Source organism: Phocoena phocoena, chromosome 16, assembly GCF_963924675.1.
Source record: "Phocoena phocoena chromosome 16, mPhoPho1.1, whole genome shotgun sequence".
NCBI lineage: Eukaryota > Metazoa > Chordata > Mammalia > Artiodactyla > Phocoenidae > Phocoena > Phocoena phocoena.
This window is the reverse complement of record NC_089234.1, coordinates 59,086,107-59,100,678: the sequence shown is the minus strand read 5'-3', so window position 1 is coordinate 59,100,678 and position 14,572 is coordinate 59,086,107. Positions and strand designations below refer to the sequence as shown.

General features: G+C 55.6%; 1 protein-coding gene across 4 annotated transcripts; it reads left to right on the top strand.

Annotated features, from left to right (window-relative positions):
- Positions 1-336: 336 nt before the first annotated feature.
- ZSWIM8 (zinc finger SWIM-type containing 8) lies at positions 337-14,495 on the top strand. 4 transcript variants are annotated; one of them, XM_065894685.1, is made up of 26 exons: positions 337-854; positions 2,981-3,134; positions 3,381-3,475; positions 3,649-3,821; positions 3,997-4,104; positions 4,217-4,298; positions 4,419-4,539; positions 4,944-5,145; positions 5,294-5,469; positions 5,844-6,837; positions 7,597-7,728; positions 7,861-8,040; positions 8,143-8,326; positions 8,537-8,635; positions 9,232-9,356; positions 9,805-10,045; positions 10,144-10,302; positions 10,411-10,639; positions 10,817-11,106; positions 11,259-11,482; positions 11,990-12,481; positions 12,726-12,885; positions 13,013-13,189; positions 13,350-13,469; positions 13,791-13,901; positions 14,030-14,495. In XM_065894685.1, exons 1-26 carry the CDS (start codon positions 647-649, stop codon positions 14,476-14,478), a joined length of 5,685 nt encoding a protein of 1,894 aa, XP_065750757.1. In that variant the 5' UTR covers positions 337-646; the 3' UTR covers positions 14,479-14,495. The 4 variants fall into 4 exon arrangements, with proteins under 4 accessions (XP_065750757.1, XP_065750759.1, XP_065750755.1 ...); XM_065894687.1 differs by having other exon boundaries at positions 13,723-13,901; XM_065894683.1 differs by having other exon boundaries at positions 12,726-12,909.
- The last annotated feature ends 77 nt before the right edge of the window (positions 14,496-14,572 follow it).

Sequence of the window (14,572 nt, the reverse complement as noted above, 5' to 3'; positions counted from 1 at the left end):
TACAATTCCCAGAAGGTGATGCGGCCCCCGGGACCTATCCGGAGTTAGGACAATAACTCCACCCAATGGTTCCTGTGTTTGTCTCTTGACAGCCTACAACTCCCGATATGCGTGGCGGCTGCTTATTTCTTCGGGACATGATGGACGCCGGGTTATTGCTGGGATCTGTAGTCGTTTCGAATATTTTTGGGGGTTGGCTTCCTCTTACGGTATCTGGGGGTGGGCTCGAGGAAAAAAAGCAGGAAATGTAGCAATTAAACAGGTTCCTTATACCCGCGCGTACCGGCTCGGGTTCCTGGGCGCGCGAGGGCGGAAGTGGTGGTGGCCGGCGCGGCCGGAAGTTCAGATCAGCTGATGGGGGAGGCGGCGCCGCAGCCGCCAAGAGGCCCCGGCTTCCGAGCGCTTCGTCCGGGCCTTGAATCTCGGAGACTGGCCACGATCCCCGTTCACACCTCGCAGTTGGGCAAGGCCCCGTCCCGTGTCTCTCCCAGGCCTGAGATCCTCGCCCGGCACGGCCGCCCTGAGCGCCCCGGCCACCCCCAGCCCCGGCTCGCCCCTCAGGCCCCGGGCCTCCCCACAGCCCCCGGCCGGCGGCCCAGGCCCCGGATCCGCGGGGGGGGACCCGGCCCCGGGGGGTGCGGGCCCCATGGAGCTGATGTTCGCGGAGTGGGAGGACGGAGAGCGCTTCTCTTTCGAGGATTCGGACCGCTTTGAGGAGGATTCGCTCTGTTCTTTCATCTCCGAGGCCGAGAGCCTCTGCCAGAACTGGCGGGGATGGCGCAAACAGTCAGCGGGGCCCAATTCCCCCACTGGCGGCGGTGGCGGAGGTGGCAGTGGCGGTACCAGAATGCGAGGTGAGGATGAGCTGGAAGGAGGGGAGCGGGCAGGCCCTGCTCCGGCCTTGCTCGAGAGCTGTCCTTGCTTGGGAGCTGTCCCAAGCTGTCCCTGCTCGGGAGCTGTTCAGGACTCGCTTTTCCGGTCTTCCTGGGGCTGCCTTCTCCACACCTGCCTCTGTGTGTGTGTGTGTGTGTGTGTGTGTGTGTGTGTGTGTGTGTGTGTGTGTTGGAGTGATGGCTGGGAAATTCTGGGTTGGATAGGATTAAAGACAGAAAGTAGATCTTCTGTGGTTCATTTGCCGTAAGAGATGGGGTAAAGGAGAAGAATTCCCTCTTTGACTTGGGAGTACTTACCGAGTTCAGCCTGAGGCAGGCCAGAAAATAGAAAAGAATGTGGGTAGGGGGTGGATTGTGAAGAAGTGACCACTTGAGGTGTGTCACCCCATTGCAAAGTGTATTGGGAGCTTCTTGATTCAAGGTGATGATCTCTGATCCCCGATGCACCAAGAAGGAATTCCACCCAGAGCAAAGTGAAGGTGAACTGGCCTACGAGAGGGGTGTCACATAGGTTTAGATCAGAGACTTGGTTCCTGGCCATATTGAACATCTGTCAGAAGCCAAGCCTGGGACCACTGTACTAAAGCCTTAGATTTCCTTCATCTGGGGCCTGGGGAAGAGTGTGCGTACTTGACTCTCGAGTCTCGTGAAACACTCTTCTTGCTTTTCACTTGAGTTTCTTTCATCCTTGGGTCTTTCTGATGAGTGCTGTGAAGAATTTTGCTTTTGTTAAAGAAGATGGAGAAGAGAGTGATAACAGAAGCCCCGCAGACTCATGACTCACCACATTCTTGCCTTCCTCAAGGCACAGTTTGAGCTTCATTGGAAGTGGACATTTTTCACCAGTTGAGGGGTTTAATTTGTGATTCTACTCTGGACATGCTAAGGTCCTGTTTTCCAAAAGGCCCCGGAGAGATTTCCAGCACCCCTTAGGGACAGAGGGAAATTTACATGTGTCACTGTTTAGGAGTGGTAATATTTACCTTCATTTGGAGAGATAGCATATGCCCTGTACACACACACACATCATAGGTAGTTTCGCTATGGGTCTTCTATGGGCTCTTTGCTTCTTTCATATTTGCATGTGTGGGTAGGCTTAGAGCTCCCTCACTTTGAGGGAAGTAACTGAAGATGGTGGTGAAGATTTTCAGCATATTGGTATCTTTATGAACAGGTTAAAATCTAGGAAAGCATGGCATTCCCCCCCTCCCCTGCCAACCCTACCCTTTTTCAGTTGCTCATTTATAAAATAAGACTGACTTTTTTTTTAGAAAGTTTCCTTTCAGCACCATTATTTTCTATATGTCTTTTAATCTGACTAGCAATTTGGTGAGATATGCAGTCTGTTGCGTTTCACTGCTTTTTGATTAAAACAGTGTGGGAAACTTTGAATGGTAGCTCCATCTTACTCCAGGTGAGTCCAAGAGTGACAGCCAGGTTCCCTCGGGGTAACCTCTCCACCCCCAACCCACACCCCAGGGCATCCACTGTGGGAAGCCAGGGCTCAGGTGTGCCAAAGAAAGTGCAGACTCTCTCTTGCTTCTGGAGGTCCCTCTCAACTCTTCTGGCCTATCTTCCCTCCTTAGATGGAGGCATGGAGTCATTTAGAGGGATAGTTAAAAAAAAAAAAAAAAAAAAAAAAAAGGGATAGTAAAAAAGAAAGGGACAGTAAAAAAAAAAAAGCACTTAGAGAAGCGAATGCCAGGGGAGATATATACACAATGTAATATGAATCTCAAGTGCTAGGTATATGGGAAATTAGATGCCAAGCCAGGTGAAACTCATTACTTGCTAGGATCCTGGGATACACCTGTTTGGCTAGGAGTTTCTGGGATATCCCTGGTATCTTCTAGCAGGCTGTAGGCTGGGGATTGTTTAGCTCCCCTTCCCCAGATGGAGTCTTAAGGGTTAGTGTATCCTCACAGGAGGGTCCCTTGGTTTTTCATCCAGATGTCCTCTTTCCTTCATAGTGAAGGCGGGGAGGGGGGAGGGCGCATCAAGATGAGGCATTGGCATTGGTGCCAAGTAATCATGGCCCTTTTTGTTTCCCCTCCTCTTTCCCCTTACCTCAACCTTTGTTTCTAAAGATGGACTGGTGATCCCGCTGGTGGAGCTGTCAGCAAAACAGGTGGCGTTTCATATCCCATTTGAAGTGGTGGAGAAAGTTTACCCCCCGGTGCCTGAGCAGCTCCAACTCCGAATTGCTTTTTGGAGCTTCCCTGAGAATGAAGAGGATATTCGGTGAGGCTAAAGGACTGACGGTGGGGAGTGGGGTCCTGATGTTCCACACCGTGCGCTGGGCTTCCTATGGAACAAAGGGCACCGTACTTGGGGCTGCGGTAAGGAGGCAGCCAGGGCAGGGAGTACCTGGGATTTTCCCCAGCACGATGTGACACTGGGGAGAGTGCCTGGGGCGTGGTGGTCTCTGACAGGGTCTGTGGAACGGTATTTGCTGCATTGTGGCCATGTCTTCTTCTTCACTCCCAGACTGTATTCCTGCCTGGCCAACGGCAGTGCAGATGAGTTCCAGCGAGGGGATCAGCTATTCCGCATGAGGGCTGTGAAGGACCCCCTGCAGATTGGTAAGGGCCCCTCACCAATTGGTACTTCCTGCTCCTTCCACCCCCTGTGTTAAGAATTAAGAAACTACTGCAAGAAGCTGGAGCGGGTTGTCTGAAGAACTGCAGGGCCAGGGTCAAGGGCAGAGACCTGTGTCTTGGTGGCTCTCCCTGACCATACCTATGTTTCTCCCCAGGGTTCCACCTGAGTGCTACAGTGGTGCCACCTCAGATGGTCCCCCCCAAAGGGGCCTACAACGTGGCTGTGATGTTTGACCGCTGCCGGGTCACTTCCTGCAGCTGCACCTGTGGGGCTGGGGCCAAATGGTGCACCCACGTCGTGGCACTCTGTCTCTTCCGCATCCACAACGTGAGGCCCTCCCAATTTATCCTGGCCCTATTCTCCGCTCCACCCCCCCTTCTCTGCTGCATGCCTGGCCACAATGTGAGCCCCCTCTCCTCTCCTACTCTGCCTCCCTGTCCCCAGCTCCGATGTCAGCAAGCCTTTTCCCAGATTGTTTCATTTCTCTCGGTGTTCCCTTCAGGCTTCTGCAGTCTGCCTGCGGGCCCCAGTGTCAGAGTCCCTGTCTCGACTGCAGAGGGACCAGCTGCAGAAGTTTGCTCAGTACCTCATCAGTGAGCTCCCTCAGCAGGTGAGGGAGGTTGACACACCCTCTCTGACTAGTCCAGGGCTGCATATTAGCCTTCCTGTTAGGCCCAGGCCTCCTTGGGTCACCTCTGCCTTTGTGTCCCTTTCCCCCTCAGATCCTGCCCACAGCCCAGCGTCTCCTGGATGAACTCCTCTCCTCCCAGTCAACAGCCATCAATACAGTATGTGGAGCCCCAGGTGAGTGTGGTGAGAAAGAAGGGCAGCAGGAAGAAAGCAAGCTTGGGGGTGCAGAGCGCCACTTACTAAAGGCGAATCCAGGCTCCTACCTCTAGGTGACGGACTGCCTGTCACCCCCAGACCCCACAGCAGGGCCGTCTGCCTCCGATCAGAGTACTTGGTATTTGGATGAATCAACACTCACTGACAACATCAAGAAGACACTGCACAAGTTCTGTGGCCCCTCCCCTGTGGTGTTCAGGTAAACAGGATCTCTTCATGCCTGTGTCTATGGTGGGAGGGGCACATCCCTCGGGCCATGGCCAGTTTCTTTGTTTTAGTAATGCATACCTCTCCCACTCCCCCCCCCCCCCCACTCAGTACACTGCCTGGCGCATACGACATGTTACTAGTGAAATCAGTGGGTGATGATAATTTTATGTAGTCACAGAGTGGTCTGTCCTTAGGTAGAGCAGGAGTTATTTTGCTTCCTTTCAGCGATTGGGAAACTGAGGCAGAGGGCGATTAAGAATTTTTGTCTGGGTCATACTTTTTCCCCTGTACTCTGTATTTTGACCCCTTTTGTGTCAAAGTCCTGTTGCTCTTTCACCTGCTTTATTCAGCCCCATCTTAGGGTCATCATTTTCCACTCTGCGACTTTCACAGTGATGTGAACTCCATGTATCTGTCTTCCACGGAGCCTCCGGCTGCTGCTGAATGGGCATGTCTGCTGCGCCCACTGAGGGGCCGCGAGCCAGAGGGAGTCTGGAACTTGCTTAGCATCGTGCGGGAGATGTTCAAGCGGAGGGACAGCAATGCTGCCCCCTTGTTGGAAATCCTCACCGACCAGTGCCTCACCTACGAACAGGTAATCCCGCAGAGCTGGGGAGGCCCGTGCTGGCTCATCCTCTCCCTCCCTTAACCGCACTCCCCTCTTGCTGACAGGGACACTGCGTGGGGCTCCTCTGTCTTCCTCTAAGTTGTTAGGCTCATCTCAGAGTCCTCTTTGTTTCCAGATAACAGGCTGGTGGTACAGCGTGCGCACCTCAGCCTCACACAGCAGCGCCAGTGGGCACACAGGCCGCAGCAACGGGCAGTCAGAGGTGGCGGCCCACGCATGCGCCAGCATGTGTGACGAGATGGTCACACTGTGGAGGCTGGCTGTGCTGGACCCTGCGCTCAGCCCCCAGCGGTGAGTCTCCCCCAAGGCTCACCACCGCCGGGAGATGGGGCCAGCCCTGGACAGACCGAGCCCTCATCTCCTGTACATAGACACACGTACCATTTTTCTAGTCCTAGGGAAGTGGGAGGTGCTGAGCATTAGGGTTTCCAGTGATTTATGAGTTCTTTTCCTGAGAGGCTTTCTTCCATCCCTCCTCTAAATAACCCACTTTCCCAAATCCCTGAGTATTCGAGTGATGTCTATGGGGCTGGCTCAAGAAGCGCTTCCTGGGGTCCTTCCCTGTGCCCCGCTTCCGGGGAATACCATCTCCCCGTTTCCTCCCATCCCTGCTCGGCGCAGTGTAGGCCCCACAAGCCCTCCTGGCCCCCGCTTTGTTCCCACAGGCGCCGGGAGCTGTGTGTGCAGCTGCGCCAGTGGCAGCTGAAGGTGATTGAGAACGTGAAGCGGGGACAGCACAAGAAGACCCTGGAGCGGCTCTTCCCTGGCTTCCGGCCGGCGGTGGAGGCCTGCTACTTCAACTGGGAAGAGGCCTACCCCCTTCCCGGTGTCACCTACAGTGCCACTGACAGGAAGCTGGCCCTGTGCTGGGCCCGAGCCCTGCCCCCTCGGCCAGGTGCCTCCCGATCCGGGGGCCTGGAAGAATCCCGGGAGCGGCCCCGCCCTCTTCCTGCCGAGCCAGCTGTGCGGCCCAAGGAGCCTGGGGCCAAGCGCAAGGGATTGGGTGAGGGGGTCCTCTCATCGCAGCGGGGTCCCCGCCGCCTCTCGGCCGAGGGGGGAGATAAGGCTCTGCATAAGATGGGTCCAGGTGGGGGCAAAGCCAAAGCATTGGGGGGGGCTGGCAGTGGGGGCAAGGGCTCAGCAGGCAGCGGGAGCAAGCGACGGCTGAGCAGTGAAGACAGCTCCCTGGAGCCGGATCTGGCTGAGATGAGCCTGGATGATAGCAGCCTGGCCCTGGGTGCAGAGGCCAGCACCTTTGGTGGATTCCCGGAGAGCCCACCACCCTGCCCTCACCCTGGTGGCTCCCGAGGCCCTTCTACCTTCCTTCCTGAACCTCCAGATACTTATGAAGAAGATGGTGGCGTGTACTTCTCAGAAGGGCCTGAGCCTTCCACAGCCTCTGCTGGCCCCCCTGGCCTACTGCCCAGGGAGCTTTGTTCCCGGGACGACCTCGCTTCCACAGATGAGAGTGGCAATGGGCTCCCTAAAACCAAAGAGGCAGCCCCTGCGGTTGGAGAGGAGGAGGATGACTACCAGGCGTATTATCTGAATGCCCAGGATGGTGCTGGGGGCGAGGAAGAGAAGGCTGAGGGCGGGGCTGGGGAGGAACACGACCTGTTTGCCGGACTGAAGCCACTGGAACAGGAGAGCCGCATGGAGGTGAGGGGGCTTGGAGGGGACTCTGAGGGTGCCTCTTAGCCGTAGCTGGGAGAGGGACCACCTGCCTCTGGTTGCGATTGACAGGACTGTTGTGTGACTGTTAGAATCCTGCAGCAGGCTCCTAACTGGCCTCGCTGCCTGCAGTCCATTCTCTTCTCTCCATGTTGATCTTCCTGGAATGTATAATTTTGTCACTCTGCTGCTTAAAACTCTTCAGTGGTTTCCCATTACCCTTAGGGTGAAGATGAAGGTCCTTGGCATGACCTATGAGGCTTCACTTGTTCTGAACTTTGCCTGCTTCTCCAGCCTCATCTAGCTACTATGTCAGTTATACTACACTCAGTTGAGCCGTTCCCGTAGCTTGCCATGCTCTCTCTTACATCCATAGTTTTGTACGGATTGGCCTTTCTGTCTGGAATATTCTTACCTCATCTTACCTGGTTAGCCCCTGTTTCTTCTTCAGGCCTCAGAAATCTTAGAGATCATGTCCTCTAGGAGGTCTTCCCTGAGACTGCCCCTCTGCCCCAAGTCCCATTGAGGTATCCTGCCCATCTGCTCCCCTCTGGACCTTTCCCAGTAGTAGCCAGCTTCACACCTGTTTGTGTGTTTATGTGTCTGTTTCTCTAATGTGCTGTGAGTCTCTGTGGTATACCCAGGACTAGCATAGGGCCCAGTGTATAGCAAGTGCTCATGGGATATTTGCTGCATGAGTGAGTATGGTGTCCTGCAACATGTTTGGTGCCCATGTCCTCTTTCCAGATATTATTTGCCTGTGCTGAGGCCTTGCATGCTCACGGCTATAGCAGTGAGGCCTCCCGCCTCACCGTGGAGCTTGCCCAGGACTTGCTAGCCAACCCACCTGACCTCAAGGTAGAGCCGCCCCCTGCCAAGGTGAGAGAGAATCCCCCCTCCCTCCCCAGTTACCCATAACCCTCTCCCACGCCCCACCCCAGGCTAGAGTCTCCTCCCTCCACCAAGGCGAGTCAGACTCATCTGCCTGCCTCCTTGTGCTTCCCTCTTTAGGGCAAGAAGAACAAGGTTTCTACGAGCCGTCAGACCTGGGTGGCTACCAACACCCTGACCAAGGCGGCCTTCCTGTTAACAGTGCTAAGTGAGCGCCCAGAGCACCACAACCTGGCCTTCCGAGTGGGCATGTTTGCCTTGGAGCTACAGCGGCCCCCAGCTTCCACCAAGGCCTTGGAGGTCAGAAGTTCTATCTGAGTCTTGCCCTGCCATCTCCTCAGAGACTCACACCTTGATCTCCATTGGGGTGATTGAGGTCTTAGTTCCTCCCTATGCCCTCAGGTGAAGCTGGCATATCAGGAGTCTGAGGTGGCCGCCCTGCTCAAGAAGATTCCTCTGGGTCCGAGTGAGATGAGTACTGTGCGCTGCCGGGCAGAGGAGCTTCGGGAGGGGACACTCTGTGATTATCGGCCTGTTTTGCCTCTCATGTTGGCCAGTTTCATCTTTGATGTTCTCTGTACTCCAGGTATGATGCCTGACACTACAGAAAGGGGAACTGGGGCAGGGGTAGCTTTCTCTAAAGAGAAACCAAGAGCCCCAAGGCTCTGAATCGCCTGTAAGAAGCATCGGGCAGCTTCATGGAAGGATCTGGAATGATGAGTGTCTTGGGTTTCTTCCCTTTTCATTCTGTCCCATGCTACTTCTGTCTTCTTAACTTACCCCAAATTTTATCCAGTGGTTTCTCCCACGGGTTCCCGGCCCCCAAGTCGCAACTGGAACAACGAGATGCCTGGGGATGAGGAGCTGGGATTTGAAGCAGCAGTTGCTGCCTTGGGTGAGTCTGTCAGTGTCTTGAGCACGTCTGTGAGCTAAGCCTGGCCCAGGCCTTGAAGTGCATGAGACGTGAGCCCTCTTCTGAAGGGGCTCTATGGTAAGGGGAAAGCCAGCATGACATGTATGTGCCATGACACATAGTGCCTACGAGACTGAAGAATTGAGGGCAAAAACGTGGGCTATGAATGTTCGGTGTTATAAGGACAGCAAAACAGGACTCTAGGGAAAGGCCTTAGGAAGGGGATAGAGTATTGAATATGGGTTAAAAGATCAGTTAAGTTCTAGGTAGGGGGACAAAACACTGTGAATAAAGACACAGGGGCAATCAAGTCTTCATGAGAGTGGGGAGCCCAACTTCCCTGAAGTGATGGATATGTTGGGGTGATAGAGAAGGCCAAATTATGAAGGTCTTAAAAAGCAGACCAGAGCTTAGGCCGGATGTATTAGGCAGTGGGCACCTTCCATAGGGAAGGTGGGTTGGACCAGGAGAACTCCTTACTTCACATGCTAGTGGCTGGGGAGCCCTGGCCTGTTTACCCTTGGCTGTCTTGCAAGTTATGGCTACTCACAAACCCCATGAGCGCCTCTTTCTCACAGGCATGAAGACAACAGTGAGTGAGGCGGAGCATCCCCTGCTATGTGAAGGCACACGTCGGGAGAAGGGTGACCTGGCCCTGGCACTAATGATCACTTACAAAGACGACCAGGCCAAACTCAAAAAGGTAAGGGGTTGAGGTACTGGGATTTCGACAGGCAGAGAGAGCAAATTTTATCACCTTTCTCAGGGGTTACTAGTATAATGGAAGGGCTATTCTACCTACAGGAGATACCGGGGGAATCTTGGGAACACCTCGTAAAGAACGTGAGAGACCAATGGTTCTTATAGGAATGCTTGGGCTTGGGGTGGAAGAAGAGAAACAGGGGGCATAAAGTTGTTCATTCATTCATTTATTTCAATATATATTGAATATCAATATACTTAGTCCTGTGGTAAATGTTATAGGGGATACCAAGATATGTAAGCCAGCCCCTGTCTTCCAGCAGGTTCTCCTGTGGTTAGAACTGGGAAAGTCTTCCTGAGGAGGAAGTATTAAGCTGTTTCAAGGAGAAAGAAAAGTAATAGAAGTCAGGAGATAAAGGGCATCCAGTCACCGCTTCTCTGTCTTTCAGATCTTAGACAAACTCTTGGATCGAGAGAGCCAGACGCATAAACCACAGACACTGAGTTCGTTCTACTCATCTAGCCGCCCGGCCACAGCCAGCCAGAGGTCTCCTTCAAAGCATGGGGGCCCATCTGCTCCAGGGGCCCTGCAACCTCTGACCTCAGGCTCTGCAGGGCCTGCTCAGCCAGGGAGTGTGGCAGGGGCTGGGCCAGGCCCCACTGAGGGCTTCACAGAGAAGAATGTGCCTGGTGAGGTGGGGGCACTGGGCAGGGGGGATGTGTGGTATGGAGCTGTGTTGGGCCCCCCTTTCCCAGGCTTATCCCAATGTCCTGTCTTCCCTACGCAGAGAGTTCCCCACATTCCCCCTGTGAGGGTCTCCCATCTGAGGCAGCTTTGACCCCAAGACCAGAGGGAAAGGTCCCCAGCCGCTTGGCTCTTGGCAGCCGTGGAGGCTACAATGGACGGGGCTGGGGCTCACCAGGGCGGCCTAAGAAGAAGCACACAGGTAACAACCCACGGGATGACGTGGAGGGAAGGATATTCCTGAAGGTTGGAGTCTGAATTCTGGAGCTTCTGACTTCTGAGACTGTCTTGTCTTGGGGGGGGGGGTTAGGCATGGCCAGCATTGACAGCAGTGCCCCTGAAACGACGTCGGATAGCTCCCCAACCTTAAGCCGGAGGCCACTTCGAGGGGGCTGGGCCCCTACCTCCTGGGGCCGAGGACAGGACAGCGACAGCATTAGCAGCTCTTCCTCAGACTCCCTTGGCTCCTCGTCCTCCAGTGGAAGTCGCCGGGCCAGTGCCAGTGGAGGGGCCCGGGCGAAGACAGTTGAAGTTGGCAGGTCAGTGGGAAAAAACATCCTTGTCTTCTGACCTGGCCCACCCCGAGAGCCACATCCCTAGTGTAATCCAACTGTTGTCTCCGTCAGCATCCTCACTTACCCTGGTCTTTTCCAACCTACCTGGACGCCCACCTCAGAGAAACCCCAATCCCTGTCCCTACCCCATTGCCCCTTCAGGTACAAGGGCCGCCGTCCTGAGAGTCATGCCCCCCATGTACCCAATCAGCCGTCAGAGGCAGCTGCACACTTCTACTTCGAGCTGGCGAAGACGGTGCTGATCAAGGCAGGGGGCAACAGCAGCACTTCCATTTTCACACATCCATCTTCCTCAGGGGGCCACCAGGGTCCTCACCGTAACCTGCACCTTTGCGCCTTCGAGATTGGGCTTTATGCCCTTGGCCTGCACAACTTTGTTTCTCCCAACTGGCTCTCACGTACTTACTCTTCCCACGTTTCCTGGATTACAGGTAAATCCAGCATGTTGATTTGGGTATGGGAAGGGGATTAATTGATGATGATGTCATATCTTTGTGGAGTTACTGACCTGATAGGAGAGATGCCATTCCCATTCCCATTGCCCGTGCTAACCCCACTCTGCTTTTCTCTCCTTTTCCTGAAGGCCAGGCAATGGAGATTGGCAGCGCAGCCCTGACTATACTGGTAGAATGCTGGGATGGGCACCTGACACCCCCTGAGGTTGCATCCCTGGCTGACAGGGCATCACGGGCACGAGACTCCAATATGGTGAGGGCAGCGGCGGAACTAGCCCTAAGCTGCCTGCCTCATGCCCATGCGTTGAACCCCAATGAGATCCAGCGGGCCCTGGTGCAGTGCAAGGAGCAGGTATTTTTACAGGCAATTGCGGACCTGCTTTGGGGCATCTGGGCAGGGAGGTTGGGTCCAGCTCCTGATTCCCATATCCTGGAGTTCACAAACTATCCAGTTGGTCCTCTCATGGTGACACTTGACATAGTAATGTGCTTTCACATCTATTACATCCTTTACCTTACAACTCTGAGAACAGGATTATTCGTGTTTCATAGGTAAGGAAATGTGGCCTATAGTCTAGGGACCAAGATGATCACCAGGATGGAGTCCTTAGGGGAAGCCTCAGGGAGATGATGGGACTTGGCTGGGAGGAGCTAAATTAGTTTGGAACTGGGACTGGTCAACAAGTGTTTGTTCATTGTGTGAAGCATTCACTGCTCTGACACTGACTCTGGGCACTGGCCCTGACCTTAGATGCCTCCCCAGGAACCAGCTAACTCTGAGGGAGACATTGGAATGTCATCTAGAACTGTCCCTGAGTAAAGCCCTTCCCCCTTAACCCTCTTTGCCCCTCCCTTCCAGGATAACCTGATGTTGGAGAAGGCCTGCATGGCAGTGGAAGAGGCGGCTAAGGGTGGGGGCGTATACCCCGAAGTGTTGTTTGAGGTTGCTCACCAGTGGTTCTGGCTATATGAGCAAACAGCAGGTGGCTCATCCACAGCCCGTGAAGGGGCTACAAGCTGTAGTGCCAGTGGGATCAGGGCAGCTGGGGAGGCTGGGCGGGGGCTGCCTGAGGGCAGGGGGGTCCCAGGGACTGAGCCGGTTACAGTGGCGGCGGCGGCAGCAGCAGTGACAGCAGCCACAGTGGTGCCAGTCATCTCGGTGGGGTCCAGTTTATATCCGGGTCCAGGACTGGGGCATGGTCATTCCCCTGGCCTGCACCCCTACACTGCTCTACAGCCCCACCTGCCCTGCAGCCCTCAATACCTCACCCACCCAGCTCACCCCGCCCACCCCATGCCTCATATGCCCCGGCCTGCCGTCTTCCCTGTGCCCAGCTCTGCATACCCACAGGTGAGTATGCAATGTTCTCCTGGAGACTGGGCATGTGGGAGCACATTGGGAGTTCACGGGGGGGTTGGAGTGGGGTACTCTGGGAGGATAACAGCGCTGTCCAAGAGTCCTGGTGAGGTGGCGGGAGTCGGGGGACCCAGCCCAACTAAGATAAGAAATGCAGGATACCCAGCTGTGGGATGAACGGGGAAGAGCTACATCCTAATATAATTTGGAATCTTCCTTTTTTTCTTCCCGCCTCGAGGGTGTGCATCCTGCATTCCTGGGGGCTCAGTACCCTTACTCGGTGACTCCCCCCTCACTTGCCGCCACTGCTGTGTCTTTCCCCGTCCCTTCCATGGCACCCATCACAGTACATCCCTACCACACAGAGCCAGGGCTCCCACTGCCCACCAGTGTGGCCTGTGAGTTGTGGGGACAGGGAACAGGTGAATGGAGGGGAGGCACACCGGGCAGGGGACGGGGGGAGGGAATCCTCTCTGTCCCTCTCTGGGCTCTGAGTTCCTCATGTGGCTTTCATCCCACCCTCAGTGAGCAGTGTCCATCCAGCTTCCACGTTTCCGGCCATCCAGGGTGCCTCACTGCCTGCCCTGCCCACACAGCCCAGCCCTCTGGTGAGCGGGGGTTTTCCACCACCCGAGGAGGAGACTCACAGTCAGCCTGTCAACCCGCACAGCCTACACCACCTGCACGCTGCCTACCGTGTCGGTGAGAGGAGGGCCCTTCCTGTGCCCCCACCTGCAGCCAGAGGCTCTTCCGTGACCCCTCCCCACCATACCTCTTAATTGGTTTACCGTGGGGTCAGGTACGAGGCTGAGGTAGAGGGTGGAGGACGCACCCTCACCACGTGCCCACCCTTTTCTCCCAGGGATGCTGGCACTGGAGATGCTGGGTCGCCGGGCACACAATGATCACCCCAACAACTTCTCCCGCTCCCCCCCCTACACTGATGATGTCAAATGGTTGCTGGGGCTGGCAGCAAAGCTGGGTAACACCTCCCCTCCCCAGGACCATTGTCCGCCCTCACCTGCTCCCCCCACCTTCCCATCCCAGACCTCCTTCCTAGCTCTTGCTCAGAGTTGAGGCCTTGGTCGGGTATGTGTGCGTGCGCGAGGGGCGGGGGGCTACCTCAGCTCCTGGGGTGGAGGGAGGCTCTCTGCCAGGCCAGAGCTGAGATTAAAGTTGGGTCCCTAGGGCAGAGGTGGCCACCCCCGTCTCATGCCCCTCCCCCTGCCCCCCAGGAGTGAACTACGTGCACCAGTTCTGTGTGGGGGCAGCCAAGGGGGTGCTGAGCCCGTTTGTGCTGCAGGAGATCGTCATGGAGACGCTGCAGCGGCTGAGCCCCGCTCATGCCCACAACCACCTACGTGCCCCGGCCTTCCACCAACTGGTGCAGCGCTGCCAGCAGGCATACATGCAGGTGATAACCCAGGAAGTATGGAGCAGGGTGGAACACCTCCTGGGCAGGCAGGGAACAGATCACCCAGCACGCCAGGGCGGAGGGGCCTGGTTCTGTGCTTAGTGGCTTATCCTCCCCACGTCTTCCAGTACATCCACCACCGCTTGATTCACCTGACCCCTGCCGACTACGACGACTTTGTGAACGCGATCCGCAGTGCTCGCAGCGCCTTCTGCCTGACACCCATGGGCATGATGCAGTTCAACGACATCCTGCAGAATCTCAAGCGCAGCAAACAGACCAAGGAGCTGTGGCAGCGGGTCTCACTCGAGATGACCACCTTCTCCCCCTGAGTCTGGCCCCCCTAGGGCCCTATACAGGGACACAGGCCTGTGGCTATGGGGACCCCTCACAAAGGGGGAATGAATCTTGGCTGGACAGATCATCCCCACTCAGTTCCCTGGTAGCCCAGACTGGCAGCTGTTCTTGGGGCCAAGATGTCTCAGATCCTAGAAGCCTAGGGTTGGGGGAGACAGCCCTGTCTGGGAGGGGGCGTTGGGTGGCCTCTGGTATTTATTTGGCATTTATAAATATATAAACTTCTTTTTTACTCTCGTCTGCCTGGGCCTTTCCCTTCTTTCCCTCCATGTGTGGATGAACCTTGAACTGGGGCAGAGGAAAATCTTGATACT

Excerpts from the sequence above, each read along its gene's own strand:
- ZSWIM8 (XM_065894683.1), top strand. The coding sequence starts at position 647 with ATGGAGCTGATGTTCGCGGAGTGGGAGGACGGAGAGCGCTTCTCTTTC. Across the intron at positions 4,105-4,216 it reads TCAGTGAGCTCCCTCAGCAG|ATCCTGCCCACAGCCCAGCG; the intron begins GTGAGGGAGGTT and ends TTTCCCCCTCAG. Across the intron at positions 8,327-8,536 it reads TGATGTTCTCTGTACTCCAG|TGGTTTCTCCCACGGGTTCC; the intron begins GTATGATGCCTG and ends AATTTTATCCAG.